This window comes from Sturnus vulgaris, chromosome 13 (genome assembly GCF_052056855.1).
Source record: "Sturnus vulgaris isolate bStuVul1 chromosome 13, bStuVul1.hap1, whole genome shotgun sequence".
In the NCBI taxonomy this organism is placed as follows: domain Eukaryota; kingdom Metazoa; phylum Chordata; class Aves; order Passeriformes; family Sturnidae; genus Sturnus; species Sturnus vulgaris.
In genome coordinates this window covers 2,053,476-2,074,665 of record NC_142255.1, presented here as the reverse complement: position 1 = coordinate 2,074,665, position 21,190 = coordinate 2,053,476, and the positions used below count along the sequence as shown (strand labels likewise).

Here is a 21,190-nt window from a genome sequence, read left to right as displayed (position 1 = left end):
CCTGTCCCCAAATCCTTGTCCCAAAACCTCCTCCTTTCCCAAATCCATCCTGTCCCCAAATCCCGTCCCGTGTCCCAAGGGCAGCTCCCGGTGGCCGTCACCTCTGTCACTGCCACCCCCAGGGGACACCGGGGGAGCGGGGACATCCCCGGTGACACCGCAGGTGACAATTCCCGGCGGGATCCGAGTTCCGGGATCTTCCCGCGGTCCCGGCCCCGCTCTGGCGACATCGGCGACGCGATGGGGACAGGAAGGAGCAGCGGTGGCGCTTCCTGGTGGCTTTGTCATGTGACGGCGCAGCAGCAGATCCGATCCCGAATCCCGGCCCGGTGAGCGGATCCATTTTTCCGGGAAAACCCAGGGAATGCGTGGATTTGGGATCGGAGGGAACTCAGCCCCAAAAGGGGGTGGGAAAAGGGGTTTTGTCCCCAAAATTCCCGCGCCGCCGCGGCCTCCGTGTGGCTACAGGGAAGGGGAAAGCTGGGGTGGGAATGGGGCCGGGATTGGGGTGGGAATGGGGCCGGGAATGTCCCCCCCCTGGATGGAGCGGGGCGGGCACGGCCCCACGCGTGGGGACAATGGGGACAGCCCGGACAGGTCTCGGGTCCCCGGGTCTTTGGGGAAGCGGCCCCCACGGTACCGGCAGCACTTCCCGGTGCCAGAATTCCCATTCCGGTACCAGGATTCCCCCATTCCTGCAGCCCCATCCCCATTCCTGCAGCCCCATCCCGGTATCTCCATCTCAGTCTCACATCCCCATCCCGGTCCCACCATCCCCATCCCGGTCCCACACCCCCATTCCCGCATCCCCATCCCGGTCCCGCCGGCCCCACATTCCCAGTCCCACATCCCCATCCCGGTCCCGCCATCCCCATCCCTGGTCCCGCCATCCCCATCCCTGTCCCACATCCCCATTCCCCCATCCCCATCCCGGTCCTACCATCCCCATCCTGATCTCAGGATTCCCCCATTCCCACATCCCCATCCCATTCCTGCATCCCCATCCCTGTCCCACACCCTCATCCCGCTCCCACCATCCCCATCCGTGTCCCGCCATCCCCATCCCGGTCCTACCATCCCCATCCTGGTCTCAGGATTCCCCCATTCCCGCATCCCCATCCCATTCCTGCATCCCCATCCCTGTCCCACATTCCCAGTCCTACCATCCCCATCCCTGTCCCGCATCCCCCCATTCCCGCACCCCCGGATTCCCCCGGCACCCCTCCACAGCTCCCGGTCTCACTCTTCCCTTTTCTCCCTCTCCCCCCGCTTTCTCCCTCCTCTCTCTCCCTCTCTCCCCTCCCTCCGTCCCTCCCCCCGCCGTCCCCGCCCCTGTCCCCCGCTCCTCCTCCCGGTACCGTTCCCGTTCCAGGCCTCCCGGACCCGCGGCCGCATCCATGCCCGAGAGCCCGGCCGAGCCCCCGCCGCCCCCGCCAGGTACCGGGGGGACACGGGGACAGAGCCAGAGCCCCCGCAGGGACCGCGGGCGTTTCCTGCTTGGGGAGAGGCTGCGGGTGAATCCTTGGGCTGCCAAATCCCTGTGGGGTGGCAAGAGGCGTCCCGGCTTTTTTCGGCTCCCCCCAAATATTTATTTGGGGGAGAAGGGGTGGTTTGTCCGCGGGGCCGAGCTGGGGGAGGCCCGGGGGGTGAGGGGACACCTTTGGGGACACCTTTGGGGGACAGGTCTGGTGGTGGGGACAGCGGTGCCGGGGAGGTTTTGGGGTCGGTGCCGGGGAGGTTTTGGGGTCGCTGTCTCCCCGCTTTTCCCCCCGTCGGGGCAGGAAAGGGCGGCCGCGGCACCGAAACTGTTTTGCTTTCGTTTCCTCCTCTCCGCTGGAGGTTGGGAAATCCTGAATTCCGGGAAGGCGAAGAGCCCGGGGAGGGCGGGGAGGAACCCGCGAGGATCCCGCAGAACCCTGAGCGGGAATTCTGGCCCCGAGCCACAGCTCCCATCCCACGGGAGGATTTCCCTCCGTATCTCCGCAGATGCGGACGGAACCGAGGACGGAACCGAGGACGGAACCGCGGCCCCCGCGGAGCCGCGCCGCGCCGCGGGCACTCCCCCGTCGGAGGCGGAGGAGCAGGAGGAGGATGAGGACGATGAAGATTTCCAGTTCCTGCGGTGCGAGGGCTGCGGGCAGGACTCGGCGCGGCCGCGGCTGCTGAGCTGCCTGCACACGCTGTGCCCCGGCTGCCTGAGCGACACCAAGCAGTGCCCGCTGTGCCAGGCGGCCTCGGGGGCGCCCGCCATGGACAACCTGCTGTTCGCCAACCTGCGGAGCCGCCTGCAGGTCTGGAGGCAGATCCGGAGCTCGGGCGGGCCCGGCTGCAGCCGCTGCAAGGGCGAGGCGGCGCTGGTGTGGTGCTCGGACTGCGAGGAGTTCTTCTGCGCCAAGTGCTTCGAGGAGCACCAGTGGTGGCACAAGAAGAAGGCGCACAGGGTCAGGAAGGTGGAGGAGCTGCGGGCGGGCTCGGCGCGGCAGTTCCTGGAGGACACCAAAACCTCCTGCAGCCTCTTCTGCTCCAGCGCCAGCCACCCCGAGGAGAGCCGCGTGTGCAGGTGAGGGCGCCGGGGCGGGGCCTCCCCAACCTCATCCTGGCCCCAAACATCGGCCTGGCCCCAAATCTCAGCCCTCTCCCAAATCTGCCCCCATCCCCAAACCTCGTCCTGTCCCAAATCCCACCCTCCTCCTGAAATGGGCAGGAGAGGGATGAGCCTAAATCTTGTCCTGTCCCCAAGTGCCAGCCCTCTCCCAAATCTTCCCCATCTCCAAATCTTGTCCTGTCCCCAAATCTCAGCCCTCTCCCAAATCTCCCCCATCTCCAAATCTCGTCCTGTACCCAAATCTCACACTGTCCCCAAGGCTCGTTCTGTCCCCAAATTTCACCCCATCCCCAAATCTCACCCCACTCCCAAATCTCCCCATCCCAAATCTTGTCCTGTCCCCAAACCTTGTCGTGCCCTCAAACCTCCTCCTGTCCCCAAACCTCCTCCTGTCCCCAAATCTTCCCATTCCCAAATTGCCCCTATCCCCAAATCTCGTCCTGTCCCCAAAGCTCTGTCCCAGGGATTTTGTCCCCTGTGTTTGGGGAGCGTCAGCAGTGACCCCAGAGAGCCCCCGGCAGTGCCAGGGCAGGGGGGGCTGTGCCAGGGCAGCTCCAGCTGGGAATTGTGGGAAAATGCTCCAGAAGGCACTGCCCAGGCTGCCCAGGAATGGGCAGTGACCCCTGTCCATCCCTGTCCATGACTGACCATCCCTGTCCATGACTGACCATCCCTGACCATCCCTGCCCATCACTGACCATCACTGACCATCCCTCTCCATCCCTGTCCATCACTGCCCACTGACCATCCCTGTCCATCCCTGCCCATCCCTGCCCATCCCTGCCCATCACTGTCCATCATTGCCCACTGACCATTCCTGCCCATCCCTGTCCATCCCTGTCCATCCCTGTCCATCCCTGTCCATCCCTGCCCATCACTGTCCATCACTGTCCATCCCTGTCCATCCCTGTCCATCACTGTCCATCCCTGCCCACTGACCATCCCTGTCCATGACTGCCCATCCCTGTCCATCCCTGCCCATCACTGACCATCACTGACCATCCCTCTCCATCCCTGTCCATCACTGTCCATCCCTGTCCATCACTGTCCATCATTGCCCACTGACCATTCCTGACCATCCCTCTCCATTCCTGACCATCCCTGTCCATCCCTGTCCATCACTGTCCATCATTGCCCACTGACCATTCCTGACCATCCCTGTCCATTCCTGACCATCCCTGACCATCCCTGTCCATCCCTGACCCCTGTCCATCACTGCCCATCCCTGACCATCACTGACCTGTCCATCCCTGACCCCTGTCCATCCCTGTCCATCCCTGACCAGTGTCCATCCCTGCCCATCCCTGACCCCTGCTCATCCCTGACCAGTGTCCATCACTGACCATCACTGACCTGTCCCTCCCTGACCCCTGTCCATCCCTGACCCCTGCCAATCCCACCCATCCCGGGAGCCAATCCCATTCCCCCTGGAGCAGCTCCCGGGGGGTTCCAAACCCTCGTGGCTCCGATGCCACCCCTGTCCTGATTCCCGCCGCGTGTCCCCTCCCCGGCAGCATCTACTGTCCGCGCTGCGAGCGGGCTCTGTGCTGTACCTGCGCCCTGCTGGACACTCGCCACGCTCCTTTCCGCGACCTCCGCGCCGAGAGCCGCCGGCGCCAGGACGAGCTGAGCTCCCTGCGCCGGGACCTGCGGCGGCTCCGCGGCGGCTTCGAGGCGGCGCTGGCTCGGCTGCGGAGCGAGGCCGCCCGGCGGGAGCAGCAGCGGGAGCGGCTGCGGGAGCGCGTCCGCGCCAGCGCCGAGCGCCTGGAGCAGCTGGTGCGGAGGGAGGCGGAGGAGCTGCGGGCGCTGCTGGAGGCGCGGCCGGAGCGCAGCGGGAGCGCCCTGGCCGAGGAGCTGCGCGGAACGGAGGGGGCCCTGCTGCGGCTGGAGGCGGCCGAGAGGCTGGTGGAGAGGCTGGGGCGCTACGGCGGCGAGCAGGAGCTGATGGACATGCAGCCCTTCGTCAAGGGAGCGCTGCTGCAGCTGCAGCGGCTGCGGCCGCCCCAGCCCCCCGAGCTGCGGGAGCCGCCGGACTTCGCCCAGTGCCGGGCGGGGCTGCGGGCGCTGGTGGAGCGCGTCACGGGGCGCCCGGGTGAGGGGATACGGGGATGGGATACAGGGATGGGATACAGGGATGGGATACAGGGATGGGATACAGGGATGGGATGGGATGGGATGGGATACAGGGATGGGATACAGGGATGGGATACAGGGATGGGATACAGGGATGGGATGGGATGGGATGGGATGGGATACAGGGATGGGATACAGGGATGGGATGGGATGGGATGGGATGGGATGGGATGGGATGGGATGGGATGGGATGGGATGGGATGGGATGGGATGGGATGGGAGCTCAAGGCTCGGCCGGTTGCAAAGGCTGAGCGATGTCCCAGTTGGGCTTGGACACTTTGGATGGTGGGCATCTGGAACTTCTATTGTCATCCCCCTCCTCTCCTCCTTCTTCTTTTTCTTCTTTTTCTTCTTGTTTTCTACTTTTTCTTATTTTTTTCTTCTTTTTCTTCTTTTTCTTCTTTTTCTTCTTTTTCTTCTTTTTCTTCTTTTCTTCTTTTTCTTCTTTTTCTCCTTCCCATTCTTCCCGTTCTTCTCCTTCTCTTCCTTCTCTTCCTCCTCCTCCTCTTCCTTCTTTTTCTCCTTTTTCTTCTTTTTCTTCTCCTCCTCCTCCTCCTCCTTCTTCTTCCCCTCCTCCTCCTTATTCTTTTTCTTTTTTTTCTTCTTTTTCTTCTTTTTCTTCTTTTCCTTCTTTTTCTTCTTTTTCTTCTTTTCCTTCTTTTTCTTCTTTTCCTTCTTTTCCTTCTTTTCTTCTTTTTCTTCTTCTCCTCCTCCTCCTCATCCTCATGGGATTTTCTCCATTGTTTTTGTGGAGCCCCTTTCGGGGACAGGCTTTGGGAATGCTCATTCCCGAAGCTTCCCGAACCTCCTGGGCCATCCCAATCCAGAGGGGAGGGGCCTGGAGCAGCCGGGCGGGGTTTTCCCAGCTCCGGAGGCTCCGGGATCTCATCCCAGTTTTCTCCATCCCTGGCACAGATGTCCCCGAGGTCGAGGTGGCCCTGGAGGACAACCTGGTGAGACATCGGGGTGCTCCTGCCCCACCCCAAACCCGGCCCTCTCCTTTCCCTCCCCATCCCGATATTCCCGGTTTTTCCTCACCCGTGAATCCCCACATTGCACCAGGCACGGTCCTGCCCCGTCCCCTCATTTTCCACCGGGAATTCCCTGACCAAGGGAGCAGCACCCAGCCCCATCCCAAATCCTCCGTGCCTCAGTTTCCCCATTCCCGAGGGTATCCCTGCCCCCCCCTCTGGGATCCAAATCCACGCTTTTCCCACAGGAAGAGGATTCCATCCATCCCAAAATCCAGCGTGTCTCCAGCCTCGAGGAGATCCCCATGGACCAGGTGAGGCTCATCCCACCCACCTGGGATCTGCTGGGATCCGGGCATTCCCACCCTAATCCCAACTCCAATCCAAACCCCAATCCCAATCCCGATCCTGCTTTTCCAGCCTCTCCCATGCTCCTCCTGGAACAAGCGGCCTCTTCTCTGCGTGGAGAGGGGCAGCCAGATGTCTCCCAAAATCCTGAAGCTGGAATGTGACCACGAGGCAGGCCCCAGCCGTCCTGAATCCCACTGGGAATTCCAGACAGAGCCCGGCCCCTCCACATCACGGCACAACTGCGTCCGCAGCGGTGACGCAGGTGGGGACCGGGAATGTCACCGTCCTTCTTCTTATCCCATTTTTCCCCATCCTGTGGGATATTTCCCAGCCTTTCTGCACCCTCATTCCACGGGAATCATGGCCAAGGATGCTGCAGATCCATGGGGTGAGGGATCCATGGAGTGAGGGATCCATGAGGTGAGGGATTGATCCATGGGGTGAGGGATCCGTGGGGTGAGGGATTGATCCGTGGGGTGAGGGATTGATCCGTGGGGTGAGGGATTGATCCATGGGATGAGGGATTGATCCATGGGGTGAGGGATCCGTGGGGTGAGGGTCCATGAGGTGAGGGATCAATCCGTGGGGTGAGGGATCGATCCATGGGGTGAGGGATCCATGGAATTCAGGATCCATGGGATGAGGGATCTGTGGGGTGAGGATCCATGGGGTGAGGGATCTATGGGATGAAGGATCCGTGGGATGAAGGATCCATGGAATTCAGGATCAGTGGGGTGAGGGATCTATGGAATTCAGAATCCATGGGATGAAAGATCCGTGGGGTGAGGGATCCATGGGATGAAGGATCCATGGAATTCAGGATCCATGGGGATCTATGGAATTCGGGATCCATGGGGTGAGGGATTTATGGGGTGAGGGATCCATGGAATTCAGGATCCATGGAAATCAGGATCCATGGAGTCACCACCATTCCAGGGCTTTCCCCCAAGCTCTGGCTGGTTCCTGGTGTGACACCCAGGATCTTTGATCCCGTGGGATGTGGAACTTTGGGATTTTCCTTGCAGAGGGCTGCAGCATCATCATCTGCAGCTCGGATGACAGCGACGAGGACACCGTGGTGGTGACAGTGACACCGGATCCACCCCCCTGCTGATGGGCCTCATCCTGGAATTCCCACATTTCCACTTGGAATTTTATCTTCTTGGTCAATCCCAAATTTATTCTTGGACTGCGCTTCTGGAGTGACCCCAAATCGCTGCTGAGATCTCCCCTTCCAGGCTTTGAGGTTTCTTGGGAATGATGTTTGCTTCTTAAATCCCATCCTGGTTGATCCCAAAATAGAATTGGGGGATGGGATTTGGGATCTGTGCTGGCAGATCCCCTTCCCGAGCCCCCCAAAATGTGGGGAGATGATCTCAAGGGTGGGATTCCCTAGGGGATCCCCCATCACCACCTGGAGCAGGGAATTCCTTAGGATGTGGATTGGGATTGGGATTGGGATTGGAATTGGGATAAAAGTTGGTTTTCCAGTGTAACAAGGCACTAAAATCCCAGTTTTTTAATGTCTCCCCCAATAAAGCTGTTCCGGGATAAAATTCCAGCCCTGCCACTGCTCCCTCCGTCGATTCTTCCCACCCTGCTTTTCCCAATCCATCCTGAACGGAGGAAAAATGGGAATTATGGGGTAAAACCTGTCCCTGCTTCTGGGTTTTAGGGATGGGAGAAATCCCTGAGGGTAAGGAGAGACCACAGGGATAAAATTCCCACATTCCATGAGTGGAGGAGCCTCATTCCAGCCACATTCCCACAAATCCAGGGCTACCAGGAAAAAGGGAAATGGAATTTCCATTTTCCAGGAAAAGAGTGCAGGATTGTCCTGAGGGAAAACAGGGAATGAATTCAGGGCTCTGCTTTTATCCCAGATCCCATTTTTGGAACAGCTCCAGCTCCAGGAATGTTTTCCATGGATTGCATTCCCAGGATTTGAGTGTTCCTGCCTCAATCCCAGCTGGATTCAGGGCTCTGCTTTTTTCCCAGTTACCGTTTTTTGGGGGGACACTCCCAGCTCCAGGAATGTTTTCCATGGATTAAATTCCCATTCCTCACTCCCAAGGCTGTTCCCATCCAGCCTTGAGCCACCAGCCGGGATTGGGATCCCTTCTCCAGGATTTCCAAGATTTTAGGGATATCAGGAATTTCCCCAGCCCTTTATCAATATGGGAAAGCAGCAAAAATCCCTGGATTTGTGCATTCCTGCTTCAATCCTGGCAAGATTCGGGACTCCCAGATCCCATTTTTGGGACACTCCCAGCTCCAGGAATGTTTTCCATGGATTAAATTCCCATTCCTCACTCCCAAGGCTGTTCCCATCCAGCCTTGAGCCACCAGCCGGGATTGGGATCCCTTCTCCAGGATTTCCAGGATTTTGGGGACATGGGGACACCGGCCCGGGGGTGGCACCTGGCCTTGTCCCCATCCCAGCCTTTGGGATTCCCATTTGGAGCCGGGAATTCTGGAATTCCTCATCCACAAGGGTGTCCCCAAAAGTGACATATTCCGGGGAATGTGGGGACACAGAGGGACCCCAAAATCCTGATCCCAACCGCTTTTCCCAGGATATCCCGGGAGGTGGTGGCACTGGGTGTCCCATGGAAGTGGCACTGGGTGTCCCATGGAGGTGGCACTGCTGTCGCAGGGTGTCCCATGGAGGTCACCTCCGGTGACAGTCGCGGGGTGGGGGCAGTGTCGCCGAGCGGGGCTGGCTGTGACAAGGCAGTGCCACCACCAGGTGTCACCTTCGCACAGCGACTCGCGGGCTGGCGCTGCTCTGGTGACACTGGGGACATGGCAGGTGTGACACGGACACACTGACACTGGGGACACTGATGCTGTGACACTGACACTGGTGACATGGCACTGTGACACTGTGACAATGACATTGTGACACTGACACGGTGGCAGTGGGGACATGACACTGGGGACACTGTGACACAGCCTGTGACACTGGGGACATGACAGTGTGACACTGAGCCTGTGACACTGACACGGTGACAGTGTCACACTGTGACACTGACATTGTGACACCAACAGGGTGATATTGAGGACACTGACTCTGTGACACTGATCCTGTGGCACTGCCACTGCCACATTGACACTGGGGACACTGACACTGGCACAGTCACACTGTCACACAGTCACACTGACATTGGTCACATTGACATTTGTCACACTGACATGGATGACAATGACATTGGGGACAATGACATTGGTGGCACTGACACTGTCACACTGACATTGGGGACACTGACATTGTCACATTGATACTGGTGACACTGACACAGTCTCTCTGGCACTGTCACACTGACGTTTGTCACACGCCCAGACCCCCCCGTGTGTCCCCCGAAGGTCCCGTGGTCACCCCCAGCTGCACCGTGCCAGGGGTGGGGGGAGGGGGAGGGGAAGCCTCTCCGGGAGTTTTTAGGGCCACAAACAGCTCTGGTGGAATCCTATTGATGATCCCGATGGGATGTGATCAATAATTGCCAGCCCCACCAATCAATTCCTAAAGCAACACTGGGGAAAGGGAGGGGAGCAGGAGAGGGAAAAATGGGATGGGAAAATGATGGGGAAAATCCGGTCTGGTGGTGGAAATGGATCTGTGCCATCCATGGATCCATCATCCATCCATCCATCATCCATCATCCATCCATCATCCATCATCCATCATCCATCATCCATCATCCATCATCCATCATCCATCATCCATCATCCATCCATCATCCATCCATCATCCATCCATCATCCATCATCCATCATCCATCCATCATCCATCCATCATCCATCATCCATCCATCATCCATCATCCATCCATCATCCATCATCCATCATCCATCATCCATCCATCATCCATCATCCATCATCCATCATCCATCCATCCATCATCCATCATCCATCCATCATCCATCATCCATCATCCATCCATCATCCATCATCCATCATCCATCATCCATCCATCATCCATCCATCCATCCATCCATCATCCATCATCCATCATCCATCCATCATCCATCCATCATCCATCATCCATCATCCATCATCCATCATCCATCCATCATCCATCATCCATCATCCATCATCCATCATCCATCATCCATCCATCATCCATCCATCATCCATCATCCATCATCCATCATCCATCCATCCATCCATCATCCATCCATCATCCATCATCCATCATCTATCATCCATCATCCATCCATCATCCATCCATCATCCATCCATCCATCATCCATCATCCATCCATCATCCATCCATCCATCATCCATCATCCATCCATCATCCATCATCCATCCATCATCCATCCATCATCCATCATCCATCCATCATCCATCCATCCATCATCCATCATCCATCCATCATCCATCCATCATCCATCATCCATCATCTATCATCCATCCATCCATCATCCATCATCCATCATCCATCATCCATCATCCATCCATCATCCATCCATCATCCATCCATCATCCATCCATCATCCATCATCCATCCATCATCCATCCATCATCCATCCATCATCCATCATCCATCCATCATCCATCATCCATCATCCATCCATCATCCATGGATGTTTCTCTTTCCTGAGATGGCTCTCCTCCAGTTTCAGTTTGAATTTTCCTGGATCCCACAAAAATTATCTCCAAATCTCCCTGGGGGAAGCATCTTTGGAGTAGAGGGGAAGAGCAGGAAAAGGGAGACTCATTCTGAGGGAATGCACCCAGTGTTGCCTCTGTCTCCTCAGATCCCATCCCCCCTCTATCCCCGTTCCATCCCCGCTCCATCCCCGCTCCATCCCCAGCTCCATCCTCAGCTCCATCCCCTCTCCATCCCCCCTCCATCCCCTCTCCATCCCCGCTCCATCCCCGCTCCATCCCTGCTCCATCCCCGCTCCATCCCCTCTCCATCCCCTCTCCATCCCCAGCTCCATCCCCTCTCCATCCCCTCTCCATCCCCAGCTCCATCCCCAGCTCCATCCCCAGCTCCATCCCCCCTCCATCCCCCCTCCATCCCCGCTCCATCCCCGCTCCATCCCCCCTCCATCCCCAGCTCCATCCCCAGCTCCATCCCCAGCTCTATCCCCTCTCCATCCCCAGCTCCATCCCCCCTCTATCCCCGCTCCATCCCCAGCTCCATCCCCGCTCCATCCCCAGCTCCATCCCCAGCTCCATCCCCAGCTCCATCCCCGCTCCATCCCCGCTCCATCCCCAGCTCCATCCCCAGCTCCATCCCCCCTCTATCCCCGCTCCATCCCCGCTCCATCCCCAGCTCCATCCCCGCTCCATTCCCAGCTCCTTCCCAGCTCCATCCCCGCTCCATCCCCGCTCCATTCCCGGCTCCCGGTGCCTTTAATTCCCGTTTCCCGGCGCAGGCCCGGCCCCTCCGGTGACACAGCAGCGCCGGCGCGGGGCCGGGCGGCAGCGCGGGGAGGCTGCGGCCGGAGCGGGGCCGGGCCGGGCCCTCCGCCGCTCATGGCCCTGCCCGGGGCCCGCTCCGCCCGCCCGGAGCCCGGGGAGAGCCCGGCCCTGAGCCCGCAGCGCCGCCGGTGCGTCCGGGGGGACACGGGAGAGGGATGGGGGCGCGGGGGGGCCCGGGGATGGGGGCGCCGGGGAGGCTCCCGTGCGTCCCGGGGGTGCGGGACCGGGAATGGGGACACCGGGAGAGGCTCCGCCCGCCCGGAGCGCGGGGACAGCCCGGCCCTGCCGAGCCCGCAGCGCCGCCGGTGCGTCCCGGAGATGCCGGGGAGGGGACACGGGGAGAGGGGATGAGGGAATAGGGGATGGAGGAACAGGGGATGGAGGAACCGGGAACTGGAGGATGCAGGGAGCGGGAATCAGGAATGGAGGCTCCGCGGATGGAGGAAGCGGGGCTGGAGGATGCGGGGATAGGGAATGAAGGCTCTGGGGATGGAGGGTGAGAGCGGCGGGGACAGACGGAGGGGGATGCGGGGAGCGGGAATGGAGAGCGGCAGGGCTGGAGGATTCAGGAACAGGGGCCGGAGGGTTCGGGAATGGAGAATGCGGGAGCAGGAACGGAGGATGAGAGCGGCGGGGATGGAGGATTCGGGGAGCGGCGGGGATGGAGAATTCGGGAATGGGGAATGGAGGATTCGGGAACGGGGAATGGAGGATTCGGGAACCCGGGATTGAGGATTCGGAGAGCGGGGCTGGAAGCTGCGGATACCGGGGCTGGGAGATGCCGGTACCGGGGATAGGGGAACCTGGTACCGGAGATGGAGGATGCCGCTACCGGGGATCGGGGATGCCGGTACCGGGGCTGGGAGATGCCGGTACCGAGGATAGGGGATGCCGGTACCGGGGCTGGAGAATGCTGGTGCCGGGAATGGGGAATGGCGGTACCAGGGCTGAGAGATACCGGTACTGGGGATGGGAGATGCCGGTACCGGGGATGGCGGTACCAGGGATGGGGAATGGCAGTACCGGGGATGGGGAATGGCGGTACCGGGCATGGGGAATGGCGGTACCGGGGATGGGGGATGCCGGTACCGGAGAGGGAAACGTTGCTCTCCGGAGCCCCCCCTCCACGTGCGCACCCCCGAACCGGCGCCCCGGCCCCGCCCCGCTCCCCCCGCGCCTTTCCCGGTTCCCGGGGGGGCACTCGGGGGCACGGCTCGTTCTCCCCCCGCCGCGGCCGGGGCGGGGCCGGGATCCGGCGGCTCCGGGAGGGGGATGACGGCGGGAAGGGCTCCGGGGCCGCTGCCACCCCCCTGCCGGGCTGGCACCGCCGGTAACGTGTGTGTCCCCCCCCGCGACAGCGAGCGGAGCAGAGCGGCCCCGGCCCCCGCGGAAAAGCCCTGAGGGAGGCGGGAGCCGGCGAGGAGGAGGAGGAGGAGGAGGGGGAGGAAGCGAGGGAAGGAGCCACGGGAAAACAGGACAGGGAAGAGCTCGGAGCGGAGCCCGGGAGCGGCCGGTGAGTGCAGAGCTGTCCCCGTGTCCCCCGGGATGTCGCTGTCTGTGTCGCCCTGGCTGTCCCTCTGTCCCTGAGTGTGTCCCCCTGTCCCTCTGGGTGTCCGTCCCCGGGAGGCCCCACCGGCCCAGGCTCAGAGCGGGGGGACTGAGGGAGGCCACGGGGGGGGTGACAGCGACATTCCCAGGCCCCATCCTGCCCCCCCACCCTCAATTCGACACGCGGGGAGCGGCCAGAGCCCTTCCCAAGGATTTTCCCGGCCCTTGTCCCTCTGTCCCCGCAGGAGGGGACACCCCCGCTGACCACCCGCAGCCAACGCCGGACCTGCCACCCCTCCTTGGGGACACCGAGCCGCTGGAATTCCGCTTCCCGGCAAATCCCAGCCTCTCCTCCTCCTCCTCCTCCTCTTCCTCCTGCTCCTACCGCTGCCGGCGGTGTCACCCCAGTGCCACCACCCGAGTCCCCCCGCATGGTGCGCCCCGATCCCCCCGGGAAGCCGCGGCGGCGTTAAAATGGTGAGAGCTGCCCGGGCCGGGCCGGGCGGGGAGCAGCGGGATGGACACCGGCCCGGGAAGCCCGGGCGAGTAGGGAACGATGGACACGCGGAGCCGCCGGGATGCGAAGCGCACGGAGCGGCCCGGCAGCGGCACCGGCACCGGCAGCACCGGCACCGCTGAGGGCGAGGGAGAGCGGGAGCGCATCCGCGGCCGCATGAGGATGGTGATCGGGCAGCTCGAGGGAATCCTGCGAGAGCTCAAGGAGGTGGCCAAGGAGCTCCGCGAGGTAGGAAAATGCCGGGATAACGCTGATCCCAAAAGGGAAGGGGCTGTTCAAATTTTCTCCCATTCCCAGCTCGGGATGTGGCAACAAAGGTGGAGGGGGGGGATGTCCCTGAGCTGCCTTTCTAAAAGAGAGGAGGAAATTCGAGTGTGATTTGCAAAATTCTGAGATTCCTGAGCTGGGTTTCCAAAAAAGAGGAGGAAATTCGGCAGTGATTTGCAAAATCCCAAGGCAGGAAAACTCCTGAGCTCGATTTCCAAAAGAAAGGAGGAAATTGGGGTGTGATTTACAAAATCCAACTCCTGAGCTGGATTTCCAAAAGAGAGGAGGAAATTCGAGTGTGATTTACAAAATCCTGAGGTAGGGAAAAACCAATGTTGGGATGGTCCTGTCCCAGTTTTCCCCTTTCCCAGGCTGGGATGGGGTGGCAGAGGGATCCTAGGAAAAAATCTGGCTAAGGAGCCAAAAAATCTGGAGGAAATTGCAAAATCCTCAGTTTGCAGAATCCCGAAGTAGGAAAACCCCTGGGATAACCTTGACCCCAAAAGGGAGGATCCCATCCCAGTTTTCCCAATTCCTGAGCTGGGATGGGGCAGCAGAACCAGCTCAGCACCCCCAGCCCCAGGTGGGATCTCCCTGAGCTGGATTTTCCCCCCCAAAAAAGGAGAAATTTGGGAATGGTTTGCAAAATCCACCTCAAGCCAGGGTTTGTTCCCTCCATTCCCAGCCCCAGGAGGGATCTGCCTGAGGGGGAAGTTGGATTTTCCCAAAGAAAAGAAGGAAATTTGGCCTGGTTTGCAAAATTATTCTTGACCTCAGAGTTTGTTCCCTCCATTCCCAGTCACAGGAGGGACCTGGCTGAGCTGGATTTTCCTCCAAAAAAGGAGGAAAATTTGCAATCCAAATTTCCCCCCCTTTTTGAGGCCAATTTTCCACTTTATTGATCCAAATTTTCCCTTTTATTGACCCAAATTTCTCCCTCTTTCTATCCCAAATGTCCCCTTTTTTGGGCCAAATTCTCCTGTCAATTGATCCAAATTTTCCCCTTTTTTATTCCAAAATTTATCCAAAACATCCCAAAATTCAGCTTCTTGACCTAAATCTCACCGGTCCCACCAGGATAACCCAGAATTCCAAAATCCAGAGCTCTGGGGTTTTTTTTTCCCAAAACCACACAGAATTTGGGCTTTGGGAACTCATGGGATGGGTTTGGCTTGGGGTCCCCTCAGAGCCACCAAAGTGTCCTGGGTTTGTGACATTGAGGTGTCCCCATGGAGCCTTTGGAATGTCCATCCCAGTGTCCACCTCTGCTCAGGGCCACCAAAGTGTCCTGGATTTGTGACACTGGAGTGTCCCCATGGAGCCACCACGGGATGTCCATCCCAGGGACATTCTGCTCAGGGCCACCAAAGTGTCGTCAGGGCCACCAAAGTGTCCTGGACTTGTGACATTGGGGTGTCCCCATGGAGCCACCACAGAATCTTTGGAAATTTCCTGGCTGGTGGCTCCAAGCTGAGGTGGGATCATGGATTGGGGTCCCCTCAGGGCCACCAAAATGTCCTGGCTCTGGTGACACTGGGATGTCCCCATGGAGCCTTTGGAATGTCCATCCCAGTGTCCACCTCTGCTCGGGGCCACCAAAGTGTCCTGGATTTGTGACACTGGGGTGTCCCCATGAAGGATTTGGGATGTCCCCAACTGGTGGCTCCAAGCTGAAGTGGGATCATGGATTGAGGTCCCTCAGGGCCACCAAAGTGTCCTGGACTTGTGACATCCCAGTTTTCCCGGTCTCCCTCCTTCCATCCCATCTGTTTGTGTCCAGAATTATTCCCTGATGATTAAAATCCTTGGATGGAAAAATCCCCAAATTTCCATTCAACCCCCCAAAAAATTCCCATGGGAAGGGCTCATCCTGCCTGGAATTGCTGGAATGGGATCAATGGGATCCCAGCACCCCAAAGGGTTCCCTCCCAGCCTTTTCCCTGGAAAAATGAGAATAAATTCCTTAATAATGATGGGATCAATAGGAGATTAACTGGGAATGCTCAGGAAAGTCCAGGGATTGTTATCCCAAAAACAACAGCTTTGGGAGAGGGTTGGGAATTATTTAGGAACTGGGTTTGGGGGAATTTTGGGAGCTGAGTTTTGGGGATTTTGGGAATAGGTTTGGGGGGGGTTGGGGAGCTGGATGTATGGGATTTTGGGAGCAGTTTTGGGGGGATTTTGGGAGCTGGGATTTGGGGGTTTTGGGGATTTTGGGAGTAGATTTGGGGGATTTAGGGAGCTGGGTTTGGGGATTTTGGCTCTTTTTTCAAGGGATGGATGCCAGGAAAGGCATTTGGGATGATTTGGGAATAGGGCCAGGGAATTTTAGGTCCTGGACAGATCCAGGTTGGATCCAGCCTGGAATCAGCTGGAAAATCCATCCCTGGGAGTGTCCCAGGCCAGGCTGGACTTTGGAGCTTGGAGCAACCTGGGATAGTGGGAAGGGATCTAAGAATTCCAACCCAAACCAGTCCAGAATTCCATGGAAAAGCTTTGGATCCCAAAATGGGAAAACCATTCCACACCTCTGGAATGTGGGGAGGGGACACCCCAAGCAGTGCCAGGCCTGGATCTGCCCATCCCAGGCTTGGATCCACTTCCCAAATCCCTGTGGAGATGGAAGGGCTGTCAGATCCCAGCCCTTGGATCCCATCAGATCCCATCCCTTTGATCCCATTGGATCTCAAACCCTTGATCCCATCAGATCCCATCCCTCTGATCCCACCAGATTCCAACTCTTTCGATCCCAATATCCCAACCATGTGATCCTGTCAGATGCCATCCCTTTGATCCCACTGGGTCTCAAATCCTTGATCCTATTGGATCCCATCCCTCTGATCCCATCAGATCCCATCCCTCTGGATCCCATCAGATCCCAACTCTTTGATCCCATCAGATCCCATCCCTTGTATCCCATCAGATCCCACTCCATGGATCCCATTGGATCCCAGCTCTTTGGATCCCAATATCCCAACCCTTTGATCCTGTCAGACCCCACCCTTGGATCCTGTCAGATCCCATCCAATGATCCCATTGGATCCCATCAGATCCCAGCCCTTTGATCCCCTTGGATCCCATGAGATCCCATCCATTGATCCCATTGGATCCCACCCCTTGGATCCCATGAGATCCCATTCTTTGATCCCATCAGATCCCATCCCTTTGATCCCATCAGATCCCAACTCTTTGGATTGGATCCCGATATCCCAACCCTTTGATCCCTATGTCTCAATTCTCTGATCCCATCAGATCCCACCCCTCTGATCCCAGCCCAAAATCTGGGATCTGGAGCCACAAATCCCAACCCCAGCAGGGCCCTCGGGCCTGGTCTGCAGCCAAAATCCCCAAAATCCCATAAAAACAAGGATGGGGCTCCAGATGTTCCACATCTGCCTGAGCTGGGTGGGAACATTCCAGCCTGGTTTTTATTGGGAAGTTCCTGGCTGGCACCAGGGACTCATCCCAAACCTCCTCCCCTGCTTGTGGGGGATGAATCCTTCCCAGATTCCTGGGAATTGGGCCCCTACAAGCAGGAAAGTGGGTTTGGGATGAATCCCTGGGGATGTTCCCAGGGAATTGGGGGAATTTTTCCCCTATAAATACATGATGAGGTTTGGGATGAATCCCTGGGGATATTCCCAGGGAATTGGGGGAATTTTTCCCCTCCAAGAAGGGGAGGTTTGGGATAAATCCTGGGGATGCTTCTAGGTAACTGGGGGTGAGTTTTCCCCCTACAAACACATTATGAGGTTTGGGATGAATCTCTGGGGATATTCCCAAGGAATTGAGGGGATTTTTCCCCCTCCAAGCTGGAAAAGCTCCGTCAGCCTCAGCAAGGGAGGAAAAGGAGGGGGAGCAAAGCCCAAATCCTTCTTTCCGTGTAAATCCTCCACAGGAGCCGAGTGTCACTGAGGGATTTAACACCCAGCTTAAAATAGGGAGTGAGCCTAAAAATAGCCCCGAGTGACACTAATCCCAGGATGGGGACAGCCACAAGTGACACCAGTCACGGGATGGGACCGGGACTGGGATTAGGATGGCGACAGTCATGACTGACAGCTGTCCTGGGAATGGGGCTGGGATTGGGATGAGGACAGGACTGGGACAGGGACAGCCACAAGTGACACCAATCCCAGGATGGGGTCCAAATCGGGATAGGGCCTGGATTGGGATGAGGACAGGATTGGGATGGGGACAGCCACAGGTGACACCAATCCCAGGATGGGGTGGGGATTGAGATGGCATCAGGATGGGGATGGGGACAGCCATGAGAGCCAGGTCAGGGCTAGGATTGGGATTGGGATTGGGATTGGGATGCACTTCCTGCTGTCCCTGCTCAATCCCACTCTCCTCTGTGAGGCCAGGAAGGGACAGGGACATACTGGTGCTGTCCCAGCACTGAAATTCTCAGTGGGAAAAGACGGGATCCCATTCCAGCAGAACCATTTGGTAATGGGGTATTCCCAAAGATTCTCAGCCTTCTTCCCAATTTTCCCTTGTCCTGAAAATGAAGAGGTCAGAAATTATCTTTTATTAGTCTCTCAAGTTTAGCCCTTTCTTTCCCCCAAAAAGAATTAAAAAAACCTGAAAAGGGACCCAGAAGGGAAAAAAGGGGTTTTCCTGATTTCCACACTTCCCTGGGGATATTCCCAACAAGTTCAAAGCCAAAGATTGAGGGATAGAGGGATCCCACTTTCCCTGGAAGTTTTGGGGTGGGAAAATAATGCAAATATCTAAGGAGAGGAGTTGGGTCCATCCAACCATCATCCATCATCCATCCATCATCCATCCATCATCCATCATCCATCCATCATCCATCCATCATCCATCCATCATCCATCATCCATCCATCATCCATCATCCATCATCCATCATCCATCCATCATCCATCATCCATCATCCATCATCCATCCATCATCCATCCATCCATCATCCATCCATCCATCATCCATCCATCATCCATCATCCATCATCCATCCATCATCCATCATCCATCATCCATCCATCCATCATCCATCATCCATCATCCATCCATCATCCATCATCCATCATCCATCCATCCATCATCCATCCATCATCCATCATCCATCATCCATCCATCATCCATCATCCATCATCCATCATCCATCCATCATCCATCATCCATCATCCATCCATCATCCATCATCCATCATCCATCCATCCATCATCCATCCATCATCCATCATCCATCATCCATCCATCATCCATCATCCATCATCCATCCATCCATCATCCATCATCCATCATCCATCATCCATCATCCATCCATCATCCATCATCCATCATCCATCATCCATCCATCATCCATCATCCATCATCCATCCATCCATCATCCATCCATCATCCATCATCCATCATCCATCATCCATCCATCATCCATCATCCATCATCCATCATCCATCCATCATCCATCATCCATCCATCCATCATCCATCCATCATCCATCATCCATCATCCATCATCCATCATCCATCATCCATCCATCATCCATCCATCATCCATCCATCCATCATCCATCATCCATCCATCATCCATCCATCCATCATCCATCCATCCATCATCCATCCATCCATCATCCATCATCCATCATCCATCATCCATCATCCATCATCCATCCATCATCCATCCATCATCCATCCATCCATCCATCCATCCATCATCCATCATCCATCATCCATCATCCATCCATCCATCCATCATCCATCATCCATCATCCATCATCCATCCATCATCCATCCATCATCCATCATCCATCATCCATCCATCCATCATCCATCATCCATCATCCATCATCCATCATCCATCCATCATCCATCCATCATCCATCCATCATCCATCCATCCATCATCCATCATCCATCATCCATCCATCATCCATCATCCATCATCCATCATCCATCCATCCATCATCCATCATCCATCATCCATCCATCATCCATCATCCATCCATCATCCATCATCCATCATCCATCCATCATCCATCCATCATCCATCATCCATCCATCCATCATCCATCATCCATCCCTGTGTCCATCCCCATCTCTGCAGGTCGTGTCCCAGATTGATCGCCTGACATCGGACTTCGCTCTGGACCTGGAGCCGGACGCTTGGACTCCGGCCACAGCCAGCAGCACGTCCAGCAGCGACCGGGGCGGCGCCAGCCTTGAGCTTGGCCCTCTGGATTTCGCCGCCTCCGACGTCCTCTCGGACAGCTGGGAATTCTGCTCCTTCCTGGACACCTCCACGCCCTCGGACCCCGGCGATTGTCCGGAGCCTCCGCGGCCGCCGCCGGCCCGGCTGATGAACGGGGGGGTCCCCGTGGCCAACGGCCCCCGCGGGGGCGGGGGGACCCCGGATTCCTCCAGCGAGGAATGTTTCGGGAGCGCCGTCGTTCCCAAAATGCCGGCGCAGCGGCCGGCGGGGACGCGGGAGCGCGTCCGCTTCAGCGACAAGGTGCTCTACCACGCCCTGTGCTGCGACGACGACGGCGACGCCGATGCCGGCGCCGACGTTCCCGACGATCCCGCCAGGAAGGGGCCTCGGGAACAGCTCCTGAGGAATCCGGGCACGATCCCGATCCGCAGGGCCACGAGGAACAGCAGCACCCAGACCGTGGCCGATAAGAGCACGCAGACGTTGCTGCCCTACGTCCCGGCCAGGCAAAGAATTCCCAACAAAAACTGAGCCCGGATCCGGGTTTGGGAAGGGTTTGGGGGAGGGGAAAATCCCTGGGAAAGGGGTTGGAAAAGATCTATATATAAATATAAATATAAATATATATTTCAATAAATCCGTACTCCTCATAAACGCCGAGTGAGAAGGTGGCAACGAATATCCCGATATCCTGATATCCCGACGGTTTTCCAGGCTCAGGGAATTTTAATTTTTTTTTTTTTTTTTAATGGATAGAAGGAGCTCAATAAATCATCCATCCCAGAGAAATCCAGACCACAATACAGATGTGCCAGGAGGGGTCATCCAGCGTTTCTGGAAGGCAGCAATGGCACACGGATTGGGATGTGGGAATGCTGGAGGATGTGGCAGGATAGGGGACGGGGAATTCCCCTTCCCTGGGATGTGTTATCCCTTTTTGATTTAGGAAAAATCTGTGGGATGGGACTTTTCTGGCTGAGGGGAGTTGGAATGGCATCAGGATGGCTCCAGGATATCCCTGGGATGTCACTGGAATGTCACTGGAATGTCACTCCCAACTCCAAGAGTGACAACAAGGGGAATCACCAAAACCCCCCAGGAATGAGGAGCTGGCCTTGGAAACTCCTCCCCCCTCAAATCCCAAGTTTTCTGCTGGAAATATCCCTGACCATGAGAAACTTATCCAG

General features: G+C 57.4%; 2 protein-coding genes across 2 annotated transcripts; both read left to right on the top strand.

Annotated features, from left to right (window-relative positions):
- Nucleotides 1–99: 99 nt before the first annotated feature.
- On the top strand, nucleotides 100–7,621 carry PML (PML nuclear body scaffold). The gene is made up of 8 exons (XM_014889247.2): nucleotides 100–329; nucleotides 1,373–1,437; nucleotides 1,987–2,560; nucleotides 4,120–4,697; nucleotides 5,654–5,691; nucleotides 5,958–6,023; nucleotides 6,130–6,322; nucleotides 7,086–7,621. Exons 1-8 carry the CDS (start codon nucleotides 241–243, stop codon nucleotides 7,172–7,174), a joined length of 1,692 nt encoding a protein of 563 aa, XP_014744733.2. The 5' UTR covers nucleotides 100–240; the 3' UTR covers nucleotides 7,175–7,621.
- A 3,937-nt stretch (nucleotides 7,622–11,558) lies between these two features.
- On the top strand, nucleotides 11,559–20,657 carry INSYN1 (inhibitory synaptic factor 1). The gene is made up of 4 exons (XM_014889282.2): nucleotides 11,559–11,623; nucleotides 12,854–13,008; nucleotides 13,289–13,788; nucleotides 19,899–20,657. The coding sequence occupies exons 3-4, from the start codon at nucleotides 13,600–13,602 to the stop codon at nucleotides 20,532–20,534; spliced, it is 825 nt and encodes a 274-aa protein (XP_014744768.2). The 5' UTR covers nucleotides 11,559–11,623; nucleotides 12,854–13,008; nucleotides 13,289–13,599; the 3' UTR covers nucleotides 20,535–20,657.
- Nucleotides 20,658–21,190: the final 533 nt, after the last annotated feature.

Bases quoted from the DNA above. Each gene is read 5' to 3' on its own strand.
- PML (XM_014889247.2), top strand. From the start codon at position 241: ATGGGGACAGGAAGGAGCAGCGGTGGCGCTTCCTGGTGGCTTTGTCAT. The intron at 4,698-5,653 runs GTGAGGGGATAC...TCCCTGGCACAG, and splicing joins GCGCGTCACGGGGCGCCCGG to ATGTCCCCGAGGTCGAGGTG. The intron at 6,323-7,085 runs GTGGGGACCGGG...TTTTCCTTGCAG, and splicing joins CGTCCGCAGCGGTGACGCAG to AGGGCTGCAGCATCATCATC.
- INSYN1 (XM_014889282.2), top strand. From the start codon at position 13,600: ATGGACACGCGGAGCCGCCGGGATGCGAAGCGCACGGAGCGGCCCGGC. The intron at 13,789-19,898 runs GTAGGAAAATGC...CCATCTCTGCAG, and splicing joins TGGCCAAGGAGCTCCGCGAG to GTCGTGTCCCAGATTGATCG.